General features: G+C 51.7%; 1 protein-coding gene across 2 annotated transcripts; it reads right to left on the minus strand.

Moving 5' to 3' along the window:
* Positions 1–553: 553 nt before the first annotated feature.
* LOC114506544 (urea transporter 2) lies at positions 554–21,470 on the minus strand. Of its 2 annotated transcripts, none has more exons than XM_036009098.1 (10): positions 21,218–21,470; positions 12,649–12,731; positions 11,778–11,937; positions 10,879–11,068; positions 10,425–10,553; positions 9,338–9,530; positions 6,622–6,769; positions 5,826–5,960; positions 4,687–4,736; positions 554–1,859 (listed from the first exon to the last, which is right to left on the minus strand). In XM_036009098.1, the coding sequence occupies exons 3-10, from the start codon at positions 11,923–11,925 to the stop codon at positions 1,659–1,661; spliced, it is 1,194 nt and encodes a 397-aa protein (XP_035864991.1). In that variant the 5' UTR covers positions 11,926–11,937; positions 12,649–12,731; positions 21,218–21,470; the 3' UTR covers positions 554–1,658. The 2 variants fall into 2 exon arrangements, with proteins under 2 accessions (XP_035864991.1, XP_028380091.2); XM_028524290.2 differs by lacking the exon at positions 21,218–21,470 and adding an exon at positions 14,957–15,075.
* Positions 21,471–26,084: the final 4,614 nt, after the last annotated feature.

Here is a 26,084-nt window from a genome sequence, read left to right on the forward strand (position 1 = left end):
TGACTCTCTCCCCTTTCCTATGTGGGAGATTTGTTTGCAGCGAGAAGTGTTCCATTTTCCGGGACAAGTCATAACTGGCTGGATACGGTCTGGGGGAGAAACAGGCAGCCTAGTGCTCTTGTCCAGCGGAACACGGCCGGGACCTCAGGGCAGGCAGGGAGAAGGAAAGGTGAATGTGGACGCCAGCTTTTCCTACATGATGGATTTTAGTCAAATGGATTTCTTTCCTTAAAGCTGCATTTACAGAGGGTCCTGTCTGCCCCCCTTGCCTCCTTCCTACGCCCCCCACCTTAGGTCCTCACCCATCATGCTGAACTGGAAGCGTGTGAGATGGGGGGTCGTCAGGGCTGCATCCACACTCCTGGGGGGAGGGGCGGGAAGGCTGAGCCTCCTGGCTTCCCACAAAGGGGTTCTGGGCTCACGGAGTCCAGTGCTATGACCAAAGGCATCACATAGCAAAGGGGTTTGGGTTTATGAATCTGGGGGCACAAGGCCGAAAGGCTGTGCCCTGGAGAGTGAGATGGGTTGTTAGCAACCTGTGCTTTCACTCAGACAAAAAGAGCCCACTGTCCTTTCTGTATAACCCCCTTTGCGAGCCAACTGAGACCTCTCCTGAGCATTTTGCACGGATTCTCCTCTCTTCAGACACCTGCTTGACTGTGGGAAGTCCCGCCCACGGGCAACGCGTGAACGATGTGGGTGAGCTGCATTTAAAAAAAACCCTGAGACCAGCTTGTAAACTTAACAGTTTAATGAGAGGTTGTTTACGTCTATCACAAAAAGGAATGCGGTTGTTGAAAATACGATTTGAATGTTGAAAAAGATCACTTTTCATCTTATGACATTGCCAGAAGTGTTTCCGTTATGTGAAGGAAGACATGTTGGCATTTCCAGCGAGTCAGGCTCCTAACCCCAAGTCTGGAGAACGTCTTCTCACGACTCCAGAATAAATCTCCACGGATCGTTAAAACTGTTCTGCCCCTTCCCCAGGTAACCCTGCCATCTCTCACTCAACTCTCAGGGAGTGCTTGTTGGTCATGCTGATTTTATCAGTTTATAGGGGAGAGAGGGAGAGAGAGAAAGAGAGAGAAGGAGATATGAATCAACACTTCTAAGGTGGAGGGGATGGCCGAGTCCCTCCCTGTCGTGAAACCAGTAAGAAACTGAGGCTGAGAGAGGCAGAGGGCGTTCTCACCCGGGGCGGCAGGAATTCATTAGTGTCGGAGCTGGGGCAGAACCAGCCCTTCCTCTTCCAGTCTAATGTGTGTTTCCTGACACTGTGCGTTGCTGCATTGGGTGACTGAGTTGGATGACCATGTCACCAACCTCTCTCTCCTTCTTGGTGAGTTGTCTTTGGGGATGTGGCTTATTTTGCCAAAGAAGGAATATCCCCATTAAGGGAAGCTCCTATGGAGTGAGCTGTGCAAAGTCTAAACCCACCGTACCTTTGATGAGTGTTGTGCTTCTTAGAATGGAGAGGTTCCTGAGTGGGGACCACACAGTATCTCCCTGTGCTCGGGAGTCAGTGGGGTTAGGCCTGCCCTGGGGGTGGGGAATCGCAGAACAGACAGGAGGGGAGGTCAGGTGGCCTTCAGCCTGGGGACATGTGCGGCATGCTAAAGGTTCAATTTCTACTGACGTGTTTTGGAAAGGGCAACTTAGGAGACATCATAGGCCTGGTACTTTGTTATGGTTGACGGTCTTCTGTTTTTCTCCTGGGACAGGTAATACATGCGGTTGGCCTCCGGGTAGGTGACTTTGCTGAGCGGAAGCTTGTAGACGGCGGGGTTGTTGGTCGTCAGGAGCAGGAAGGTTAGCGCGGAGAGGCAGAAGGGCCAGGTGCAGGTTGGTAGTCCGAACTGCGGGGAGGAAGAACAAAAGGGGGGCCTTGGTTACGTCAGATGCTTGTGCCTGCTTCATCTGTCCCTGCCAAAAGCCTCCAGCCCCGGGAAGAGGAGGGGATGCTTTGTGGGAATTGATAGGACTAATATCGAATGCATGATCAATAGGAATAAAACCATGCCGGTGGTGTCGGTTGGCAGTGTTACCGGTGGACTCACATACTTCAAAATGCAGCCATTTGAACCTGATTATAATATGCCTTGATGTGGGAGACATGTTTTGTTGGGGTTATCTGGCCAGCCCATATCTCTGACTTAAGGAACTGTGGCCATTCCTGCCTTCTTCCGCAGCCCCTGTTGAAGGCGTGGCTTTGACAGTCATTTTATAGTTCAAGGCCTTTTCTCTTTAGTCATGGCTGACTGGACAAGAGACAGACACCTGACTCAAATGCAGCTTCCCGTAGGCAGATGTCCTGAGAACAGAATTCCTCTCTTGAGAATTTGAACTAAGAGGCACAGAGTCTGTGTCCAGAGGTTCTTGATCTGGGTGGCCACTTGGGGGCTCTGCCATCACAGAGAGACTCAGGGAAATAGAGCAGAGATGTAGAGAGAGGCAGAGATGTGACACCCCAGCCCCAAGAGCTGGAGTTGGAGAGTAGCTACCTCTCTTCTCAAGGCTCACCCATTCTCAGCTTCCTTTCTCATGGTGTTGACCTGTTCTTTTATTCCTAACATTTCCTGAAGCTTTTAAATAGTCTTCCCCACTCTTTATCTGAAATAACTGGAATGGATGGCTTGCTAACATGGAGCCTGCAAGTTCAGCTGTGAGGCAGGTCAAACCACGCCCCCTTGCCCCTACGTACCATTTTATTATAAGGAACAAAAAGCTAAGGGAATGCCATGGGGCAACAATACTGGCCACGAGTGTGTTCACAGGTGTCACTGTGGGATGGGACTCGGGCAAGAACAATGACAGCCTCGTACCAGAACTGCAACCGTAAGGAATACCCGTGAGTGATGAATTCCCCTCAGTGAGTCTTTCCAAAGCCCTGCTAGGCCTGCACTGGGTGTCTGGGGAGGCATCTCCTTCAAGTCCTGTAGTGGGAAGGATGTGGGTGGGGAGTTCCACAGACCCAGACCCAAGTCTCAGTTCTAACCACCTTGTTGTGGTTTCATCAATAATAAAATAGGGATAATAATATCTACTCAGAGCTGGTGCCCAGAGCACGCTCCTCAGTGTGTGGCCATCACCCGAGGGTGGCATTGTTGAAGACACGGGCCAGCTGGAGAGCAAACGAGGGGAGCTCCTAAGTGCTCTCTTGTGTGGCGGGCTTGAACGGTCTCACAAATGTCACTCAACCCTTGTATATACCGACAAGACCGGAGATTCCTTCAGAGTGTGTTAGTAGCCTGCACATTTTTGCATCCTCGAGAGAGGTCAGCACAGTGACTTAAACATAATAGCACATGGAAAGTAAACTTGAATTTGTTCTGAAAAATATATAAATTGAGTGGTGTAACCTGTAACTTGTCTGCAACAGAGGAAAAGGCCAGTCATCGTGTAGATGCCCATGAATAAGAACCAAAGCCTCCTGTTTCCTGTCCCTTCCAGCACTGTGCCTGAGGAAGCCAGTGACAAGCACTTGTTGGCTGGACGATTGGGGGAGTTGGGGTACAAGAATGACAGGAGCAGACAGGAGTCTCAGAAGCTCTACTCCATCTTCCTGCCCCCGTCCGTGTTTCTGATGGTCGGCTGTTTAGTTCCAGCTCTAATGATGGAGCTCACAACCCTAAGGTTTTCATTCCTTCAGCACTTCTTGAGCACCTACTGTATGCTGGGCCCTGTAATAGGTGCTAGAGATAGAGATGAAGATGTGACTGGGTCCCTGTTCTGAAGGAGCATGCAGGCCGAAGGCGGGACAGGCCCTGAGTGTTTTTGAGTCACCATAGTACTGCATGTCGCATGTTGTAGCAGCCGCTTGAACAAAATTGGATGGGGCTCAGAGGAGGGACTTAGCCCATGGGGACACGGGATGGTATCAGGGAAGAATAATTCTATGTCTAGAAACTTCTTTCCCACACCAAGTCCAATTTCACTAGGAAGGGGTTTAGACAGGTGTGAATAGAATGCCCACATGTATCTCTACCCACAGGACCACTGGGCTTTTCCTGGTTGCCCATGGGAGATGTGACCTTGAACCCTCATCCAAGGTGGGGAGGCAATGACTGCAGGCTGAGCCCTGAGCACTGTGCGCTGGGGTCTGGGACCCTCCCTGTGTAGGAGGGGGCTGGCCTGGCCATGTGGTGCCTGCTAACCTCACGCACCACCTGCACGGGGGGGCGGGGTGGCTCGCATGAGGGGTTCTCGGCCTGCTGCACAGGCTGATAGCCACCAGCGCTAGCTGCTCTCCGGCTTGCCTGGGGCTTGGCTCCCTGTCCCCCCGAAGCCTTCCCTCAGGACCCCCGACACCATGCTAGTTACTATGGGACAAACAACTGGCCCACAGACTGGTTGGGCAGATGATCTATAAACACACAAGATACATGATAAAGATTTAAAACTAGTTCTAGGGGACGGCAGAACCGGAGCTCTATCAGAAAGGAGTTTGATTGCTAAGATAACGCTCAAATTGCTGCCCCACTGACAGTGGTCCTGACTGAGCGACACTTGACATTGAAACGTTTGAGGTCCAGTGTCTTGCGTCCAGCAGGAACTGAGGGGAGGGGAGGAATCTGAGACAAGAGGGATGGACTGGGGAAGGCTTCCCAGAAGAGGGGCTTCGCGTTGGCTTTGGGGAGCACCAGGAAGGGTGCTGTGGCATGCTCTTAGCTCGTGGGGACTCACCACAGATAACATGTTAGCCAGGGCGGCACCCAGGTAGGCTGCAAACAGGGCTGGAACGGAACCAAAAACAGTCATGTGACTAACAGCACCTCAACCTTTGTCTACACATTTTCTCCCCATACAGTTTATGCCAAAATGCTCGCTCTCAGATTACAAAAAAATTGAGTTTTGTTTCCATTGCTTGGCAGCTTAGGAAAGTGTTAAATTCCAAGCAAATGCTGGCACCCCTAAGACAGCAGATGAACTTTGTTAAAAAGGGCCAGCATTGAGCTGTTATGGTTCTCCTGGGTCCCGCCACCTTGTGTTCCAGCAAAGGAACATTTAGTGGCATAAACCATAAATGAAAATTTTACTATGCAGCCAAGAGGAGTGAATCCCAGAACTCCCTGCTGGTGTATTTCATCACAATTTATGAACCTAATATGGGTTTCCAGGGAGGAGCAGCATTCCGTGAACTTGAGGAATACCAAGTGCACGGACTGCATCATCTCCGATGCTCTGCAAGGGGAGGGCACGGCCAGGCTGGCCACGGGGGAGAGCCAAGTGCCAGCCGTTGGTGAGGGTCTGTGAAAATGGGCCAGGGCAGTTGGGCTTTGCTTCTGCACCTTTACTTTCTCAACTAAAAGCATCCCATTGTTCCTAGGATGTTAGCAATGAACCTTTATTAGAGAGTTACTGAGTGCCCAGCTGACCACATCCTGACCACATCCCACAACCCAGGCACTATTTGAAGGTCCTATGGTCAGTGTTTGGGTGCTTAAGGTTAATTGCTGTATCTGATGTAAATCACCCAACTTCAAATATAAAGATACATCTGCATAAGTGTTGCTCTGTCGGTTAGTTCCGTTCCCTGGCCAGGAAGGCAGCAATCACAGGGGACAGAGCCCGTGAACAACCACCAAACAAGCACCATCCAAAAAATCTGTCTTCAAGCAGCTGAACATTCTGCATTCAGTGAAAGGGGTTTTTATCCCTAACCAATCACTCAAAACCAGTTTCAGGTAAAACCCCTTTTATAAAGCAAATGATCCTCACTTTACTGTTTAAAGGATCAGCAGAACTTTCACGGGGCGGGCGTCCTTGCAGGGTGGACCCAGCCATCTTTCCTGATGCACAGGGGGTTCGCCGGCAGTACTTACCACAGGCGATGGCGAGGAGGTGGGTCTGCCAGGTGATGACGTAGAACATGCCCCCGATGGCGATGCAGGCGAGCGTGCTGTTGAAGCCGCACAGGCCGAAGTAGATGGTGTCGAAGGGGGTCCCGAGGCTGAGAGCTGTGGGAGAAAACACACCTCGGTGCCTGTGGGGGCGGGCACGGGGTTTCCCGAGGCTCCCTACCGGCCCTGGAACCCACCGTGCTCCTGGAAACCCAGACTCGTTATCCTTGTGGACACTTCTAAGAAAGAACTTAGCATTTTATTCAGTGAGAAAACAGCTGCGGGAAACAAATGGCCACCATGTCACATGAATATGAATGGTGACGCTGCTATGGGTACAGGAGGCCCTTTGCATAGGAACTCTGAAGCCTGGCTTAAGCAGTCCAGAGACAGTCCTTCCCCGGCCGAAAAGAGGACAACTTCTCCTTCTTCACTGATATCTTAATGTTCGCTAATGGAGAATACATCCTTTGGATCATCATTCAATATAAGACTTAATATATAAACACGCCTGGAAGAAACCCCTCCCAAACTTTACATTTATACTAAGGTGTAAATGACTAACACCAAAGTCTTTCTTGAGGGCAGCTTTTGCTCACAGGAGCGTAAGGTCACTGACATCCAAAATAGAAAAAAACAAGGCACAATGAAATGAGGGAAAGTTTACAGAAATAAGTAGATGAAGCTTTGAAGACACATGTCACCATTTTCTTTGGGGTCGGTCCCAGGCACTGACATCCTTATGGGGCATTAGTAAGGGAGAAGTGACGATACTGACCTGCTAACATCCCCATGGTGGATCCAATCGCAGCGTGCAAGCAAATGAGAGGTGAAGCTATGAACAGAGCTATGAGGAAAATGCCTCCGGTCCAGGGGTTATCGCAGCCGTACACTTGGCCAATTCCAACGGGGATGGCTCTCAAGAGCTGTGGGTGTCACGTGCAAAGAGACAGTTTTACCCTTGGCTGGGAAAAATTTGGTGCCAAACCCTCCACGCTGACATTTTGCAACAGGTGTCCAAGATACTATTATTCAAATAGGTTAACTCTGAAAGGAACATGAGCTTTAACTGTTTTCATCTTGAGTTCTTAGAACAGTAAGGGGTTTGGGTGTTGCATTTCCTTGGTTTAGAGACAGGGGTGTGAGTCACTCAACCCCCAGTGAAGGGAAACTGACAACCTTCCAAATGAGGGTATTTATTATTCACTAGAAAAGGAGTAGATGTCCGATCAAAGTTGGGGTTTAAAAACCCTCTGGTAAGATTCCTTTCAAAGCTAAGAAGGTGAGTCGAAGGCTACAGACGAGTTGGAAACATGGTTCTTTGTGTTTTCAAGAACAACACGTCCAGGCTGCGGTCACGTTAGTGTCTGGTCTGGGTGAGCAAGTGGACTGGCACCCACGGGAGAGCCCCGAGAAGGCAGTGTCGTCACAGCTGCTCTTTGATGGCTGTCTCCTCTGATGGTGGCCGGCAGGTGAGCACCCTGCTGGCATCTGGCTCCCACGCATCGCATGGGTGGACAGAGGGTTTGAGGAGGCCAGGGTCCAGGGCCCGGGGGGCACTGGCCCTTGTGCCCTGCACTTGGGAAAAGGATCCTGGGCATGCAGTCTTCCCCAGAGACTGGGATTGGACCCTGTGTCGTGGGAGTTTGGCCAAGTCCCCTTGAGCTGGGAAAGTGTTTAAGGGGAGAGGCTCTGGGCCATGCTGGGAGGCCCTGGGGTTTGTCTCGCCCCTTGGGCAGGGAGCTGAGGGGAAGCAGAGGCCTGGGACCAGAGCGTGTATATGTTACGATGAGGCAGGCAGGTCTTCTGTTAGCCTGTGTCCTCTGAGAGGACTCCGACCTGTGGGTGGGTGCGAGACAGGAGGATGCTACAGGAGCCCCAGGTGCAGGCTCCTGCGACCCCAGGAACAGAGAACAGAATGGGGGCTCAGGCATCCCCAAGGGAGGGGGCAGGCAGACAATCAAGAGTTTTATAGCCAGTCAGTGGCACTGGTCAGCCCCCAGGGGCTCTGCAGTGGGCACAGGAGCAGAGGAACTCACGGGTCTCACACCTGTGCGGGGGTGGGGTTTAAACCCTCTCTCTGACATTTACCGCCTCTGCCCCCCACACTCAAGTTTGTCATGACATGGTCAAAAGACCAAATGTGTCCATCATGACTGCAACCCATTCATTTGTCCAGAAAGTTACTTCTAAAGAACAACCACCCAGAATCGAATTTTTCTTTCCTGGAACATTGGGGGTTTTAAAGTATTTGTACAGGATACAGTAACTTTGTGTTTTTCATTTCTACAAAATTCTTAGGTAGCTTTTCCATGGAAAATGTGTCCTGGAGAATGCAAAGCACCTTAAATTTGCCTGTTATAACAACGCCATCTCTCTGTAGCACACCCGTTAGACAATTCTGCCTCCTGAAAGCACAGATGGGGTAAATACCGGGAAAGGGAAGCCTCAGGAGCGAATTGCAAGGTGGCGCCTTTCCTCGCCGCAGGCTCACGAAGGACCGCAGGCACGCATGCGCATGCGCGCACAAGTACAAATCCCCAAAATGGGGCTAACGCGGATATTTCTCTTCCTAAATAATGATGCTTTGGGGCAAGTGCAAGGCTCTTTCTACTATGCCTTGCTGTGGCAGACTTTGAAACGCCAAGAGAAATTAGTCAACGCTAGTTCCAAAAGTTCTTTCAACAAGGGCAAGTGGTTTTGTGGTTAGGTGATAAATGGACAATAACGGAGTTTCCGAGGGAGCCCAGTCGGGGGGCTGTTCAGCGTGCCGGAAGGTGGGGGGGGGCGGGGGCTCAGAGAAAACGTGTCCACTTAGATAAGGAGGCTAATGGACTCATTTCTCCAGGCTGATTTAATGCTCTTAGCGTAGCTCCTTATTAATTATCTTGGCAGACTTCCAGAGGCCAGAATTATATACAGAATACTTGTAAAAAACTTTAAAAGCTCTGTTATATATGCATGTTTTAATGGAGGAACACCTGTGCTTTAAAGCGTGAGCATGCCTCAGAGAGCAAGTGCAATGAACTCGGAGGTCGGAGCAGAGGCCTCCTTAGCCGATAGGTGGCGGTGTGGTGCGGACGTGGTTAATGATGCAAGGAGACTGGGTGAAAGAAAATACAGGGCGTGAGCCGGATTAAAAACTGGAATAAAACACCGAAAAGACTTTTACAAAAAGGAAAAAAGAAAGAACTCAGGTCTGGCAGACAGGAGGCCAGAGTTCCAGTCTGGACTTTGCTGTTCCCCAATTAGCTGCGTCTCAACCTGGCCTCAGTTTCTTCCTCTGTGGAACCAGAAAGGGCCTCTTTAGCTCTCAGTTAGAAAGAGAAGAGAAAAGGGTGGTGGCGATTGACGAGCTGTGTGGAGTGTCTCTCACTGTATAATTGTTAATAGTAGTTACCACTCGAGGGTGTTTCTGATGTGCAAAATAAGTAAGGGCTGTTTCAATACTGAGTTTCAATGCACGCTGTCCTTCCACCTCCCCCAGTACCTACCAAGGGCACTTGGACCTCCGCCCAGGTGATGTTGGGCACAGCGGATGCAGGCTGCAGCAGTGTCGTGGGGAAGAAGAGGTTGTAGTGGCCTGTGGCCGCCAGGTACAGGGTCACTGTGATGTTGAAGGGCAGCGTGAACACCGGGAGGTCCCACTTGCTGAAGATGGTGCCCAGGGCACTGGAGAGGATGGGGCTGGTGGCAGAAGCACAGGAGATGCTGTTCAAGAAGCCCCAGACACTGACACGAGACTGCACGGGAGCGGGGCGCTCCCTGTGCCGCCCTGGGGAAAAGCAGACCATCTGCACCTGACTGGCCCTGGGCCTCTTCCTCCCTGTCCCTGGCACAGCAACAGGGCAGATGCCCAGACTCAACTTGCGAGGGAGGGCTTTTGGAAGGGACGTCTGAAGGCAAGGAGTCACAGAACTCCCTTAAAAAGTCACAAAGCTCCATGTCCAGGCATAAGGGGAGAGGACAGGTTGGGGGAGTGACGAGGCAGGGAGGGACGTTCATTCAAGCAACAAAAGTTTGCAGAGCAGCTGAGAGCACGGAGCTTCGTGGCTGGCGTGCCCTGCGAGTTCTGGAGGTGAAGGAGGAGCTCGGGCCCGGCATCTCAGGGCTCTGCCTGGTACACTGGGAGGCTGTCCCAGTTTGGTCAGGAGTCCCAAGGACAGAAAGAAGCTTGGGATGGGGTGGGTGGCAGTGGGAGGAATGAGAAGGTTTTCAGAAACCGATGGGACCCCATGGTAGGTTTCCAGGCCCCTGATGGGACCTGTGTGTCCCTCAGTGCCTCTCCCTGTGCTCTGGCAGGGCAGGGGCAGGCACCCTTTTAGGTCTCAAAAAAAGAAAAACAGGAGTAAATGATGGGAGGAAAGGAGACACTGGGTACAGGCCACCTAGCACGATGCTGACTCTGTATGACGTTAGCGATTAGTTCCCGTGGAAGTTTCTGCTGTGCGAGCTGAGCGAACGCCACTTTAGCAGCGAGTTTAGACAGACAGACATGGAGTTCAGACAGACGGATATGGAGCTGGGGTAAAAACACTGGCAGCCCGCAAGCTGCACCCGCAGCCTCCGAAGCCCACTTACCAAGACATGGACATAATGATGACGGGGAGCAAAAGCCACCAGTAATAGTCGCCTTTGTCCGAGAACACAGCCATCAGCAGCCCCACCAGCACCCCGTTGTAGCCCTGAAGTCCTGCGGCGATGGCCGATCTGGGGGTAAAGAGGGGGTGAGGGAAGTGGGGGCTCCCCAAGGCCCAGTGTAGGGGTGCTGCCATCTCGATTTCCTTCTGAGTCAGGCTTCTCTCAACTGGGGCCTGACACCACACACCTTCAAAGGGATGGCCCCTCCTCCCATTCCCCGACAGCATGCAGCAGTTACAAATCACCAGGGAGTGGTTGTTTTTAGCCATTGGTGTCCTTATGTCGAGGGGTTTCTGAACTGGGAGCCAGCAGCGAGGGGAGGGAAGGTGGCCATGGTCCCCGCAGGGAGTGACCTCCGGCCTCAGGCCGGGACCCTGGGTCTCCTGGAACTTACTTGTCCTGACTGAGGACCAGGGCCGTCAGCGTGGACACGACGGTGCCCAGGCAGCCCGAGATGGCCCACCAGGGGTTCTGGACGAAGAGGCCGAGGACGATGAGGACGCCGCTGAGGGGGTTGTTCACAAACATCACCTGGGACGTGCCCCGCAGGACCCAGTCCAGGAACTGGAACACGGGGGACTTGTCTGGAACGGAGCCGGGCAGGCAGTCAGCGCTCAGGCGCGGCGGCCCTGGGCCCTGCCCTGGAGGGTGGGTGCAGGGTGGGAGGGAAGGCCCAAGCCCACCCGCCCACCGTGGGGCTGCAGGGAGCCAGCCCCCTGCCGCCACCTGCCACAGAAGGGGGTAAACCCAGGAACCAAGAGGCCGCTCGACTGCCCAGAGAGCTAACTCTTCAGACCCACTGCTCACTGGCTGTGGTCTCTGGGTTGTTTTTCAAGCAGTGGGTGCCCTGAGCTACCTGTGTCCCCATGAGAATGGCATGCATTTTCAAGAAGGTGGATCCAGAAGGAAAAGTCTCGTGCTACACAGAGGGTGTCCAGCCTATGGCCTGAGCTCTGGGGAAGTTGCTGAAGAGAACCTACTGGAATAGTAGACACCATTCTCCTATGACCCACCCATGGGACAGACATTTTTCCTAGACGCTGGCTCCAGAGTCCCAGTGCCACAACGCCTGGCTGCAGCCCTTTGAGGGGCCACCCGGGAAGGCTAGCCTTGGTGCTCAGCATCAGGAGCCTCGCACTTCCAGGGACTGCAGCCCCGTCCCGAGGGATGCCAGTCCGTTCCCCCAGCAAAACTGCTGTCTTTGCAGACAGAGCTCAGTCTGGTCCGCAGAGAATTGCGGCGGAGTGTTTCCCGGAGAAACAATGGGAGGTGGCCTCGTCGCAGCCCCTTTACCTTTGAGCCCCTCTCCGCACTCCTTCATCTCTCCCGTGAAGTAACTGAGGGCTTTGCCGACCCTCCTCCCGCAGGCTGCCGCGTAACCGCGGATCCAGGCAGTCCTGGCGCTGCCGGGGTCCGCCCTGATCTCTGCGCTCTCCTCCATGGGGCCCAGGTCCTGCCCAGGGACAAGACACGGGCAAGACGCGCCTCAGTCTGTGCTTCTCACGCTGAGAAGTGGGCCAAGCTCAGACTTATGTTTGGCATTTAGTGGCATTGCTATTTAATCATCTCCATGTTTCTGGAGACTAGAATGTCTTTGGTTTCATTGCGCCACCTCAGTTAAGATGAGCAACAGCCTTGAGATACAACAACACAGTATCTTCATTCTCTTTCTGTGGGTGAGGGCTCAGGCATGGAGAGGCTGTCTCATGGCAGACATCAAGGTTGAACAGTAGCATTGGGATTTAACCACAGGGCTTTAGATTCTTCTTCTTCTTCTTCTTTTTTAAACATTACGTCCACCATACCACATGCTTTCCAGAAGAAAGCATCCCTCCCCAGCATTAAAGTGCAACTCCCCATAAAATTAAACATGTAAAGATTCTGTTTTTGAAAATTGGCTGTATCTCGTTTCCTAAATGCTTACATGCTGGTTTTGGAGGAAGGTGGATAATAAAGAATTCAAATAAAAAGGAATATGAGACTTTACAAAGTAAACTGTGAAAAACTGACATTTTCATCCCAAGTAATGACGTTTCTGGAGACACGAATTCAAGAAAGTTTGCCCAAACTGGAGAGCGCTTTTCCCGGACCTCGGGGCCCTCGCTGCCGCCACAGGCTCTGCGACACGGGGTGCTGCCCCAGGTTCGGGCCCCAGGCTACTCACCAGCAACTCGAGAGTGGGCTTCCGGTACTGGTAGGGGAAAGGGTCTTTGGTCTGTCTCTCCTGGTGGTCACCTTTCCCAAACACTGGAGTTGGAGGGGGGAAAAAAACCATCAGTTAGGACACCTCTACCCTGGCACAGAGCAGCGAACTTCTTGGGAGGCTGGCGTTGGAATATCTCTTTCCTGTTCCACTGGAGGAAGCCCAGGGCCTTGGCACCTGGCAGCTGGAAGGTCCCTTTTTTCCCTTTTGCTGGTTATGAGCCCGTTGGGCTCTCCTTTTGGGGGGAAAATGTACATCCTCATGTATACATTTTATAGGAGTTTAAGGAGTCTAGAGATATGACTGACCTTTAGTTAACAAACTCTGATTTAGCTCAATCCTTGTATTTTTTAGATGAGGAAACAGTGACTTGTCCATGACTCCCCAATTCAGGGTTCTTTCTCTTACACCACACGCACAACAGGCAGGCGTGCAAAGAACGGGACTCGGACACTATTGCTCATAAAGTGTTAACTGCCAAGCCATGCAAGGTCTGCTTGCATTTGCCTATGACTCTTCCCAACTGGATGACCGTGGGCTGCTTGGGTCTCTTTTTTGGTTGTACGCCTTGGAATTTTGGGCATTTTAGCAGCAACGGCTGGTTGAAATAAGGGATATCCATGTTATTACTGGAAATTGATTTTGGCATGTCCTTGTAATTCTAAAAAAACCCTTGGGAAGTGGCTGCAGACATATTTTTTTATTGTCACCAGATAATTTATTTTTAAAGATGCCAATTTCAGTCGGGTTTTCTACATGGTAAAAGAATTTAGGACCCTTGAAATTTCGGTCTTGATGCTCTGGTTCCCTCTTGTGGTCAAGTGTGAGAATGGCAGGCTGGGCTCTGAACGCCTGGTATTTTCACACTAAATAGGCAGCTCCCAGTCAGGATGCTTTCCTGAGTCTTCAGAGTACCCAGCCATTGGAAGGACTGCATCCAAGGCACCGTGTTCCCACTCTTGAAGGGGAAGGCTCTGCAGATTCACTGTGGTTAGGAAGTTACACTCTGCAGGCGAAAAAGTTCCTGTTTGGAAGCTTAGAAAGGGAGAGTAGGAAGCAAAGAGGATTCCTGTAGGCTTTGAGGCCATTGTGTAAGGTATCCTAATGGACCCACTGCTTCTGTCTGAAGCTCCCCATGGCCTGCCAGCTCTTCAGCAATTGTGACCAAGCTTCACCTCCCACGCTCCTTTGCACGGGGCTCTCTGCTAGGCCCTCCCCACCCCAGCCCCGTACCACTACCATAGGAGGGTGCTTGGAGGGGGGTTATTAACTCTTTGAGGCGAGCCATCCTCTCTTCCACACTGAGCTCAGGGTCCCTGACAAATACAAACTCCCGGGCCACAGTGGCCCTTGAAATATCCTGATGTTCTCTCCAGCTTGTGTGACGTTTTTCCACAACACCCCGGGCCCGTTTCTCTGGGTTGGCCGCTTTGGATAAGAAAGGATGTGGCTCAGATGACCTGGAGCAAGGAGGTCACTTCTGGGAAGCAGGTGATGTTGTAGAAAGGGCAGAAGCCAGGGATCTGTTTTGCCCCTTGCAGTGCCCCTTGCCAGGTGGGGGACTCTGGGCAAGTCAGCCGTCCTCTCTGGGGCTTGAGGGACAGAGTTAGATGGTCTCTCTTCCCTGGCTTTTTGCGAGGCTGCTCCAGCCTTCCAGCAGGTTGGGGAGACCCTCCAACCTTGCCCCCAGCTCCTTCCTCTTTGACAGAACATGTCCTCAGCTAAATCCAAGTTTCTGGCTCCCCCACTGGCTCGGCTTTGGCTTCCCTCTGGACCCCAGTCGTGGCCTTTGGGAGCCCCCTCCCCTCCCTGCCTCTCCCCTTCTTCCCTTGGCCTTGGCACCCCCACCTCTGCAGCACTAAACTCTTGGCATCTCTAGCCTCCCAGACCAGTGGTTTGTGGCCCAGCAGCAAACAATCTCATGGAGAGCCTTGAAAGATCCTTAAGCCCACCCAGCTTGCTCCCTAGAAGAATTAAAGTAGAGTCTTCCAGGAGGGGATGCAAGCGACTCCAATGGGCAGCCAAGTTTGAGCCCTCCTGGCCTTGACCTACACAGTCCACTGCCTGTTTATCCCCCCATCCCAGGAAAGTCTACTACACATGGGGGCCTGTGGCTGGGGTCAGAGGTTGTCCAGGATCAGAACGAGCCTGATGCCCAGGGTCCTCCCACCGCCCTGTGAGGCAGGTGCTGCCATCGTCCTCGGTTCAGAGGTGAGTAAATCAAGGGCCCGAGAGCGGGGGGGGGGGGGGGGGGGGAGGAAGCGCACACCTTTGCTCCTCCTCCGAATGGATGACCACTCGATGTGGAACACACTCCTGCGCTTGGGGAGCACGGCCTCTGAGCCCTCGTCGGCCTCGGGGCTTGTCCTGACTGGTGGCTCCCCGCGGTCGCCTAGCCAGGGGCAAAGTGGCACAGGTCAGTATCCCACCCTGCCCGTACCCCGAGACAGCCAAGCAGAGAGCGCAGGAAAAATCACAGGCAGAAGCTGGGAAAGAAAGAGCCGTGTGGCCTGAAGCTGCAGTGGTCGCTGCCTCCATGTCTGCTCACCATCCGCCTTCTCCATCCCTCCAGTTAAAGCTTCCGCTCCTTTCCCCGCCCACGCCAGGCCACGGACACCTTTCTGTGTCGAGAGACCACGAGCTAGTCTGCCCATTTCTCCAGCAGGGAACCAGCCTAAAGCTCATTTCGCCTGACCTTGGGTGGGCAGACCCTAGCTGGCCGCCTATTTCTGTCCTTCAGCAGGTGTCTCGGTTTCCCTCTGTGGCAGGGAATATTTGTGGGGAGCCCCTCCACGCTGGCTGCACATTAGAATCACATAGGTGCTTAAAAAATGCCCGAACCCCACCCCAGACCGACTTAGGGAATTAAAGATTTTAAATGCTCGTAGCATTTAGAAGATGGCTGGGACGGGCCGCCCAGGCTGAGAATCGCCGATCTGGGTTCTTGCTGCGCCCAGTGGGGTCCCCGGACCAGCGTCATCTGGGAGCTCGTTAGACGTGCAGACGCTCGGATTCCACCCAGACTGATAAAACCAGAACCTGTATGTCACCCAGACTGCTGTGCACGTTAGCTGCGACAAGCACCCACCAATGGGGCAGCGAGGGTCCCGAGTCTGGGGCCAGCCACAGGAGACCCCCTGCTGCACCTTGTGCTTTCACATGTGCACATGAGGGGAGCTCAGAGCACCCTCACCCCTCGGAACAGGGTTTCTCCGGGTGTGTGGTCCGAGAACCCACGGCGTCACGTCCCCTCGGCGGCTCGTTAACATGCGTGCTCCCGTGCCCACCCAGGTCTGTTAGCTGGCGTGTTTGTTGGTCCCGAGGCAGTTTTAATGCAGCGTTTTAATGCCGTTTTAACACATTCTGCCTGGGGTTCCGGCGCACGTGAGAGTTAGACATCCCGTGGCTGCCAGGAGCAGTGGAGAGCATTCACGCCGCTGTTAGGTCTGCGCACTTTCTAAGTTGACTCACTTGGCCCTTTTAGTAGTACCTTTAAACTGTCGGAGCAGGCAGTGTTATCTCCAAAAGATGGGAAACGAAGGCCCTGAATCATTTCTGAAGCAACTATAGACAGCGAGCTGTGCGCCTCTCAACCCTTGGTCTTTCTCTCTGCATCTTTGTTGCCCGGAGTCTGGTTTGTGGACCAGCTTCACGGACATCAGAGGGGGCTTGTTTGAAATGCAGACTCTCGGGCTCTAATCAATTTGATTGTTTTTTTTTAGACAAGATTCTCTAGCTGACTTGTGCACACATCAAAGTTTGAAAGCGCTGGTCTGAATCGCACTGCTCACCTGGAAATGACTTTGGCAAAGCTCAGAATATGTCACGGCCAGCAGCCACAGAGGATGTGGGACATGTGTGAGCAAGGACAGGGACTTGTCTGCACCCTCAAACTGCAAGGTCAAACATGCGACCCAGTCCCATCCCTCTTGGCTCAGGGCGGGGAAGGAGCTCCTGACTCAGCATACTGTCGGTGGGTCAGCACTGAGCCCCAGCTCCCGAGGCCGGAGAGGCCCTCTTGGCCCTGTGCTGCAGACACACCTGGAATGCCATCTCACCCTGGGACCCCTCTGCACATAGGGTTCATGCAAGGCGACAAGGACCAAGGGGCAGGGGGAGGGAATCATCGCATCACCTGACAAAGCCCGGCATTTTCCCATAGCACTGACGCCCATGTGGGTCTGCCTGGCTGGAAGGGCACCTCCGCCAGCCCGTGGCTCCTTGTTCCGCCAGCCCGTTGCTAAGTGTCAGCCACCCCAGACACACCCTGGGCAGGCCAGTACTTTGACCCGAGCATCATAGACTCAGAACCACATGGAGCTGCAAGACGATGCCTCCCAGAACCAGAGAAATCAACTTGCCCACGTCACTCATCCGTCACAGTGCAGCCAGGAGCTGCACCCAGGTCTCCTGACTTCCAGCACGCTGCTCCACAGGCGGCTGTGGAGGGCCTGGCTCGCCGTTCATGCCCGGCTCGGCAGGGCTCACGCTACTGTGAATTCCTGGCGCTGATGTCCCAGTCCCAAAAGACAGAAACAAAAAGCATTTCTCTTTCCTTTAACAACATTTCATTGTTTGTCCTTGTTTGGAATGAGTAGGGAGGTGGCCCCGAGGATGATCCGACATAGTGCTGGTTCTGGTACTGGGCTGCCGGCACCAGACCCCCAAGAGGGCAGCAGCCCCTCAAGATGGGCCGGCCAACAGAGAAGAATAACATGTGTGAACAGGCGCCACAAAGAAGGTTGGAGGTAAAGTAACACGTTTCCTGAGGCTGCGAGAAAACTTGAAGCTAAGGAAGGTCATAGTAATTTACCGCTACTGTTGGGACCACATAGCTGGGTCCGGGGGCTCTGCCCACACCAGGCCCTACCCGGCTGCCTAGCAGGCCAAGGGGGTTGCCCTCCCCGCCCAGCTTTGAGTGCCCTGCTGTGGCCCAGGGTGTGGGAAGCTCCGTCCTCAGGAACCTGCGGGAAGGCCTCAGCAGCTGAGCGGCTCCACGGCATGCCCGCCTGTGCAGGGGCCACTGCCCTCTCCTGCTCCGACAAGCCTTTTCAGTGCCCCCGGGCATGCAGCTTCGCACTGGGGCCGTTCAGGACCATGTCAGGGGCACGGTCCCTGCCCTCGAGGGTTTCTGCCATCCGTGTTTTAACAGGCAAGGGTCCAACAATGCTTTCCTCCTGTTGACTTGGAGAAGGAAAGCACGGCTCTGAGCCATAACGACTCGCTTGGAAGCACTTTTTCTGGAGACTCGTGTCCCGTAGCGCTCACGCCCCTGCTGACTTCTAACTACAGAAAATGCCACCTGTTCTAATAACGGGGGGAGACGTACTGAGTACAAGAGCCCCGCCTGCCAAATACAGTTCTGAAGCTGCCAACAAGTTCTTTGAAAGGATCAAAACAACCTCAAACCACAGATGACATCTTTCAGAAGGGGAAAAAGTGATCTAGTGGATCTCACTGAAAGTCAGCCTTCCGTCCAACGGGTCCCTTCCATTGTTCTGTCCACGAGCTCTCTCCCTCGGGTTTCACTAAATCCTGGAGGCGGATCGACGCTGTCCTTGCATCACTTGCCATGTCCAACATCTGGGGCATCTGGGACCCACCATTAGGGCCGATTTGCCATCCCTTCCCAGCTTCCAGGTCTCCCATCCTTCCCGCCTGCTGTTTGCCAACACATCCACCTATCAGGGGGCCGTTCCTTACTATGCCAGTGTGACTTTTTGCAGTGACACATTGTATATGATTTGACTTTTTAAGCATCCAATTCTATATGGTGACACTTTGCCCACAATTTGGGCATATTTCTCTATGCGCAAACTGAGCTTTTTGCATCACTATGACTTGCCCTTTTAGGGTGTGTGTGTGTGTGTGTGTGTGTGTGTGTGATATGAGTGCCTGTGGGTGGTAAATGGGATGGTATCTTTTTCTGCACAGTTGTGTTTAGCTGACATTTTCAAAGATCGTCCTATAACCTCTCAGAGGCCTTGAATGTCAGGACTGGAAAGGCTTCTGAGATTATCCAGCCCTCCCATTTTACGGACGGGTACACTGAAGCCGAGAGGGATGGGGTGACTTACTGGGGTCCACACGGCTAGTGTCTCTCACCTTCCAGTCCACGGCTCGTTTCCCTAGACCTTCTTTCTGATCAGGGGTTTGTTTTTGATCTGATAACGTCCTCTACACTCCATTCTCCCTCCATTGGGGCATCTGAGACAAACCCACCAGGCTCCCTGAGCCTTCCTGATACGTCTGCACTGGGAAGCGGGTTGGGAGGGGCACACGCAGAGTGAAAGTGGAAGTTCCAACCTTTTAATTCACCTGTTTTTTTTAAAAAGAAGGTGGGGTGTGAATCACTGTCATCCTGAAATAAGTGAGGCCTCAACCCCAAAGTAAATGCTTTAAACTCTCTTCCTCCCCACACAGCTCACTAGTTGGCCAACGGACTTGCCCACATTGTGTTTGGTTTTGCTTGTTTTTGGTGTCTTTGGCCCACACCACGGAGAAGACACTCATGAGCATAAGTGAGTTGGTGTTCCATTTAACCTCCAGACACCTTACGATGACTCCATAATGAGGCTGTAGAGTACGACGGACAGAACAGGCTGTCTGGGTGACCCCTGTCCGGTCTTCCTCCAGTGTGACCAGGCACTCTCCCCCCCATTCCCACCCCAGGCTACAGCCTTAGAAGTGCACGTCTACCTTGTCAGCCACCCCGATTTTGATCTCCCTGCTTTCCATCCATTCTGTGCTTCAACCACTAGACCATATCATTATGTCGCTCACACACTCGATACTCTACCTGGCTTCCTATTGCCAAGAGTGTGATGCCCAGGCTCCTCTGCCTGGCTTTCCAGACATTCCACAATCTGGCTAGGTTCACCATCCAGCTCTTCCTGCTCCTTCCCAACACACCTGCCCTGGCACTCTGGCCCCGTTGCTGGCCCTCTCTATGTTTCCTTTCTCTTCTTGCCTAGTTTCTATCGACCTTTCGAGCTCTGCTTGACTTTTTACTTCCTTCATGATGCCATCCTGGACTTATTGGGCCATATGGATCATTCCATTCTTTGGAGCCAGGTTAGACCTCCTGGTTTTGATGCTTTAACCCTGCCCTGTAGGTGTTTTACAGACAGTTGGAGCCTTCCCAAATGATATCAATAGACTTGAGGCATTTTTAATTTAAAGAAATTATGAATTATTTCATATCCCAAAAGGAGTAACAAAGGTTACTGAAACAAAACAAAACAACACAAAACAAAACAAAACACAAAAGCCCACCTATGTATCATTACATCTGTGACACCCAGTGAAAGGCCAGTGGAAGTTCAAGGCCAAGGTACACCAGCTTCTCTTGTGGTAACATTTCTGCTCTCCCTTCCCCCCATCCTCTTCTCCATCACCCCATTCTCCCCATGATCTATGGCAAACATAGCTAATTGATCATAACACTTTCCCTATACATTTCAATGCAGCCTCAGAATCCTTCTTAACACAGTGCTCCAGAAAATCAGTACCGATTAGTCAGAGTTGGCACTTGATGGTCCCCTTCTTTTCCCCCTCTGACCTTGAAGGAAGGCATGGATGAGGCAGAGGCCTGGCCTCGGGCACTTCCAAGCTTCGAAGGATAGTCTTTCATCAGCAAGTTCACCAAGGCTCGTATCCCTTGGTGCCAGTTTTGGAGGAGGTCACATACCTTACAAGGAGGTCCATTCTCTGATGAGGTAACTTCAATGTCCTAGAATTTGTCCCTTAAGGCACAGAAGCATCTTCTAGAAACATCCACTCACTGTAGCTACTCAGAATACGCCTACAGTAATCTAAGATGGCTGTGTGAGACAGGGCCGCCAAGAACATAGGTTGTTAACCTGGGTGTTGAGATGCTTGTGGAGGCTGAGATGGCCTGGTTGTGTCAACATGTCTGTGGAAGGGGTTTGGACCTGAGGAGAGAGGCCTGGATGCCTGGACCAGGGGCTGCCCCACGGGAATCAGCAGGTAATGACTCCTGGGAGGAAGGTTTTCAAATCTGCCTCATTAACCTCCCACAGCTCAGCTCAACATGGTGCTGCCCTGGGAACCATTCTAATGCCAGAGCTGTGGAAAGGATGACAGGTAATTCGAAGGCTCATCCACTGGGCAGGTGTGGTAGTGAGGGGATTTGAGGGCTGATGAATGCACCTGGCTCTATTACCAGGTGAGCAAGAAGCGCTCAGTGTTGTGAGTTAGGCACCTGTTCTCTGGACAGGTCTCTGGACTGGTCCCTGGACAAGCTGTGGTTTCCTCATCCATAAAGGGAGGGGTTTGCACTACATAAAAAGAGCTCTTCCAGTTGGAGGTTTTCAGAATCTAAACTCTCTTTAGAATTCTTAGCCAAGTTTCCTGGCCTAAGACTGGCCTTCCTCAGATGCCACAGCTCAACAGCCAAAAGGAACAGAGAAAGGTCAGCCTTTCTCTTTCCTCTTCCTTTGACAAGTCACATGGCTCTGCTGACTACAGGGGCCACCTGGTCCATTTCTCTCCCCCCAGGACCTCTTACCTGGGCTCCTTTGGATGTCCTGCACACAGGGCTGGAGGGATCTAGGCCACTGAGATTTGGGAAGAAGCTGCGTTCTGATTGGGCGGTGTCTCTGGTCCTCAACTCCAGGCGATGGACTTCTCCCTAAACCCAAACCCCTTCACTGCCTTGAGCTCTCCAGCGCATCCTCTCGCCGACTTTCTGTAAATTCCCTCTTCATTTCTGAGCCTTATGCCTGGTGCATGCCTTCCAGTAGAGGAAGGGCACCATGGAGGGCAAGGGAGGGGAAAGACAAATGCTCTTGCCGCAGCTCGCCCACTCTCTCTCTGGTCTTCCAGACAAACTATTACTCCCTCAACTCACCAGGGAATCCTGGCTCCGGCTGCCATGGTTCCCTGACCTGGTTTGATCAGGCAGGTTTCCTTTAAAGGGGCAGAGCCGGGGACTGTCTAGCAGTAGCTTTCTTGCCCTCCTTCAGGCACTGCCATCCAGTCGCTCCACTCATTAGAATTCCCGCTTCAGCATTTGCCTTTAAGGCAATCGTCTAAATGTTGTCTCCTCAGGAGGCCAGTTTGCCTTCCAACCTTAATAAACTCTCTCACTTCCCCATATAGGTAGGGCACAGGCTGGGGAACAGTATTGCCATCTGTATCTTGATGGAAATTTCTGTACAGCCCAATGCTAGATGCTGTCTTTCCCGTTCTGTGGAAATTTTCAGACCTTTCCTCCTTCTGGCTCCTGGGGACTCACCATGGGACACTCTCAGGGCAAGAAAGGCATGACCTAACCCCTGCCTCCAGCAAGGACTCTGAGCTCTATATATTAACAAAGCCAGACCTCCCAAGTCCCATGAGGCTGTGGGGTCTGATAGGCTGGAGTTTGGGGAGGGGGCCCAATCAAAACAGGTTTTGTTTGTCTTTGCGTTATGATGGGTGAAGCATCTCTCTGCCACCTTGGGATTGTGTACCCTTGTCCCCTCCCCCTGACCCCCTCCACTCTGTGACAGGGGGTGAGGTGGCCTACCCACGTTAAGAAATAGAACCTCACACTGCAGGAATTAGCTACACCTGAGTAGACAAACTCCCCACTGACGTCAAACCCCCCACCCTCCGTGCCAGGTGTTTTGGAACTGCCAGAGAAGGGTCCTGATCACGGAGGGCCTTCAAAAGAAGGAAAGCAAACAAAGGTGGGGGTGGGAGAGGAACCTGGCGGGCCCCACATTCCAGGGACAGGTGCGGAACTGACTGCAGACCAGTTCCCTGCACAGGGAGCCCTGCCTTGGTGTTGCAAGCTCAGGGCCCGTGGCTGTCTGCTGATGACACTTTTTCTTGTTCCCCAGCTGGCTGGTCTCTTGGGTCAGCCTGGATGCCCATCACTTGCCCTCTTGCTCTGGCCTCTACTGGGGGCTCCTGAAATTCTTGTGGTTCTGTCACTCCAGCCCCCTAAACATCTGTACCAGAAGTAACAGGGGGATGCTACCCATGCAAAGCACATAACCAATTTGAAGAGACAGGAAATGATTATTCCTAAGGAACCATCCAGGAAGTTCACACGCCATTCCATGAGCCAAATGGAACTGTGGTGCTTAGCAGTGTAGCGAGTACCAGTCACACATACTAGACATAGGGTGCGGCAGTCAAGTGCCCTCCTAGAAAGCAGAAACCAAGGTGGAATCTTGTCTCTGACTGGTCCTACTGAAGACTGCAGCTCAGACATCAAAACTCTCTGAGAGATCTGTCTGTACCCTCAGATTAGTTCCTTGGAGGCTCAGTCAATCTGAATTCACTTTAGAACTAAGTTGGCAATGCTCATGGCTCTCCCCAACCCTACATCTTCAACACTGTAGAGGGAGGAGGTTGTACTGACCATTAGGAGCTAAACTCAGAGAAGTCATATTCTTCCAGAGGAAGAGGCCAGAGTTCATGAGGAGTAAATGCAAGTTGGGCTAAAAGTTCTTTAAAGAGCCAATTCCTTTATTTCATTTGTTCCAGCAGCCTGTGCGGCTGTAGGAAGGGGCTGGGTCTCCTAATGATCAATTCACGGAGTTTAAGAAGGACTTATCTGGCAAAATCCTTGCTTCCTGCCTTGGGACATTGGAAGTATGGGAACCTTCCCTATGGATTCACCTACTTTTTCTGAATGGCAAAAGGCAGGAAAAGGCAGGCACGTCAAAAATAATCTCATAGAAATGAAAGCTTTTAAAGTTGCCAGATGAGACTAGGATTGATTGAGGAGAAATTATAGCCACCTTGAAATTACAAACCCCTAGCTGGCTTTAGATTGTAGCTGTCCTCAGCCCCTTGCAACCTTCAGGACCCAGAAAACCAAAGACTCCTAAAGGAAGCACATCGGCTTGATGTAGCCACAGATGCAGGCCAGGAAGATGGAGTATCTCGATGGGCAGATCTCAGAGGCTGACCAGAAGAAGAACCCCCTGAGAGGGGAGAGTGATAGGGAGGAGACGGTGAAGGACAAGGCACAGCTGGGTGACGTTGGTCCTACAGCTTGCATCCACACATGCAACCATGTCGAGCATTTTGGTAAACTGACCAAATGCCTAACTGGTTAAGTTCTAGGGAAAGCTGTAAAGGTAACAATGGCATGTTTTGGGTACATTTGATCTCTGTGTTCTTAACTTTTTAAAAAGATTTTTTATTTGTTTTTAGAGAAAGGAGGAGAAAGGGAGAAAGAGAGAAAGAGAAATATCAATGTGCAAGAGAAACGTTGATCAATTGCCTCTCACACGCCCTCAATGTGGGACCTGGCCTGCAGCCCAGGCTTGTGTCCTGACTGGGAATCGAATTGACAGCCTTTCAATCTGTAGGACAATGTTCAACCCTCTGAGCCACACCAGCCAAGGCTGTTCTGAACTTTTTGCCACCTCAGTGGTGTTGCCTCCTCATTCCCCTGTAGGAACTCAGGGCCACAGAATCACAGAAACTTGGAATTGGAAGAGAAAATCTATAGTGGTTAGCTGGTCTATGCCCACCCAAAGCGAGCGCCCCCAACGGGCTTCTGGTTCCTGCTCCTGCACTGCCAGAGCAGGGAACTCAGGGTTGCACCGGACAGCCATTTCTTAGGCAACGTTCATGGTTAAAAAGTGCCCTCTCCACTGGTTCAGAGTCTGCCTGCTTATCACTCCCTCCTGGTGGGTCTTGTTCCATGTTCTGAAAGTAACGTTGAGTTTAAGTTGACTTATCCTTCCACGTGTTACCTCATATTGCAGACAGTCCCGGCCCCAGTCATTTCTCCTTTTCTCCAACCACAGGTGTCCAGCCTGCATCCCATGGGCCGCATGCATCCCAGGATAGCTATGAACATGGCCCAACACATAATTGTGAATTTAGTTAAAACATTATGAGATTTTTTATGATTATGTGTCACAATGTATTTAATGTGTGGCCCAAGACCACTCTTATTCTTCCAGTGTTGGACGGCAAAATGTTGGACACCCCTGCAAGACACAGACAGCACCTTCATTATCGTTCCCGATGGGACAAGGGGCCCCAGACCTTATTCACCCAGCTTGGCCTCATCTCAACATACCTGCCCCTGCCGAAGGCTCTCTTAAAATGTGCTACCCATTTTTTCCTTTGTACTCTCCCTCTTTTTTCATTCAACCTATTCTCAGAAATGATTCCTCCAACCTAAGATGCAAATGACTAATCATGCTTACTGTGTTACCTTCCCAGAACTGTTTATATTTTAACAGGTTCAAAGCCTTCAACGGAAGGGAGTCTGGGAATGTTTGGGCAGCACATAATGGCAAGATAGAAGACAAGAGAAGGGTAGGCACAGAAGTTTCTAGGACCCTTAAAATCATGCTTGATACTTACCCTGAACAAAAGACCAACCCAACCAGATAATTCACTCAAAATAATGAATAATGGAATAATAATGAAACTGGTTAACTTATGTGGCTCATGTAAATCTGTGGTGTGATCCACCCCTCAGGTGAGACTTCTCACCTGGCCAGGAAAATCCTTATAAAATGAATTCCTTGAAGGCAAGAACTGGTCTGATTCTTTCCCGGTTAGTTGTGAAGTCAGGGTCTGAGTAACACATTAATAGCTCCTCATACAGTGCCTTCTGGATGAGTGAGTGAATGAGGTCAGACCACAAGGCAGAGTTGCCAGGGGCTTGGCTCATGGGAGTGGGCAAGTGCCCTTGAGCTGCCGATACAGGGTCCCATTAATCATGGAACAAGGAGACTAGGCAGACATTTGGGGCCACGAGTTATCCGAAGCTGTATCTGACTTACCGAGCAAGAGATTGACAGCAATAAAAGAATAATATAAACACACACGGAGATTCAATTTTGGCTCCCATCGCAAAGATATTGTGGAATGAAACACATGATTTTTGAACTAAAATAGTCAACTTATCTGTTGAATTGAAGAAAAGACAGGTTACTGTTGGGATCTGAATCAGTGGTCTGGAGGATGGAACGGAAGAAATATCTCAAAGCAGAGCAACAATACAAGTGGGAAAAACTGTGAAGGAGGTGAAGGACTTGGAGCAGAGACCAAGGAGAACTGACATTAGCCATTCCAGAGCTTGGAAAAGGAAGGGGGGGAGGAAAAGCAATAATCAAACAAACATTGGAACAAAAGCTGCTGAGCTGAAGAAAGACTTGAGTTTGCAGATGGAAAGGCAGTTTTGATGAGGAAAGACACACATGTAGGCTTAACCTTATAAAATCCCTGAACTCCAGAGATAAGGAGAAAATCTTACACCTTCTAGAAAGAAAGAACGGGTTGTTTACAAAAAGGAAAGGATGAGATTAACAGGAGATTTCTTATTTGCAACACTTGGAAACTGGAAAATGAAGGCACAAGAACTACAGACAACTCAGGGAAAAGGCTACAGGCCCAGGGCCCCACCCTCA

Source organism: Phyllostomus discolor, chromosome 9 (genome assembly GCF_004126475.2).
Source record: "Phyllostomus discolor isolate MPI-MPIP mPhyDis1 chromosome 9, mPhyDis1.pri.v3, whole genome shotgun sequence".
NCBI classification, from domain to species: domain Eukaryota; kingdom Metazoa; phylum Chordata; class Mammalia; order Chiroptera; family Phyllostomidae; genus Phyllostomus; species Phyllostomus discolor.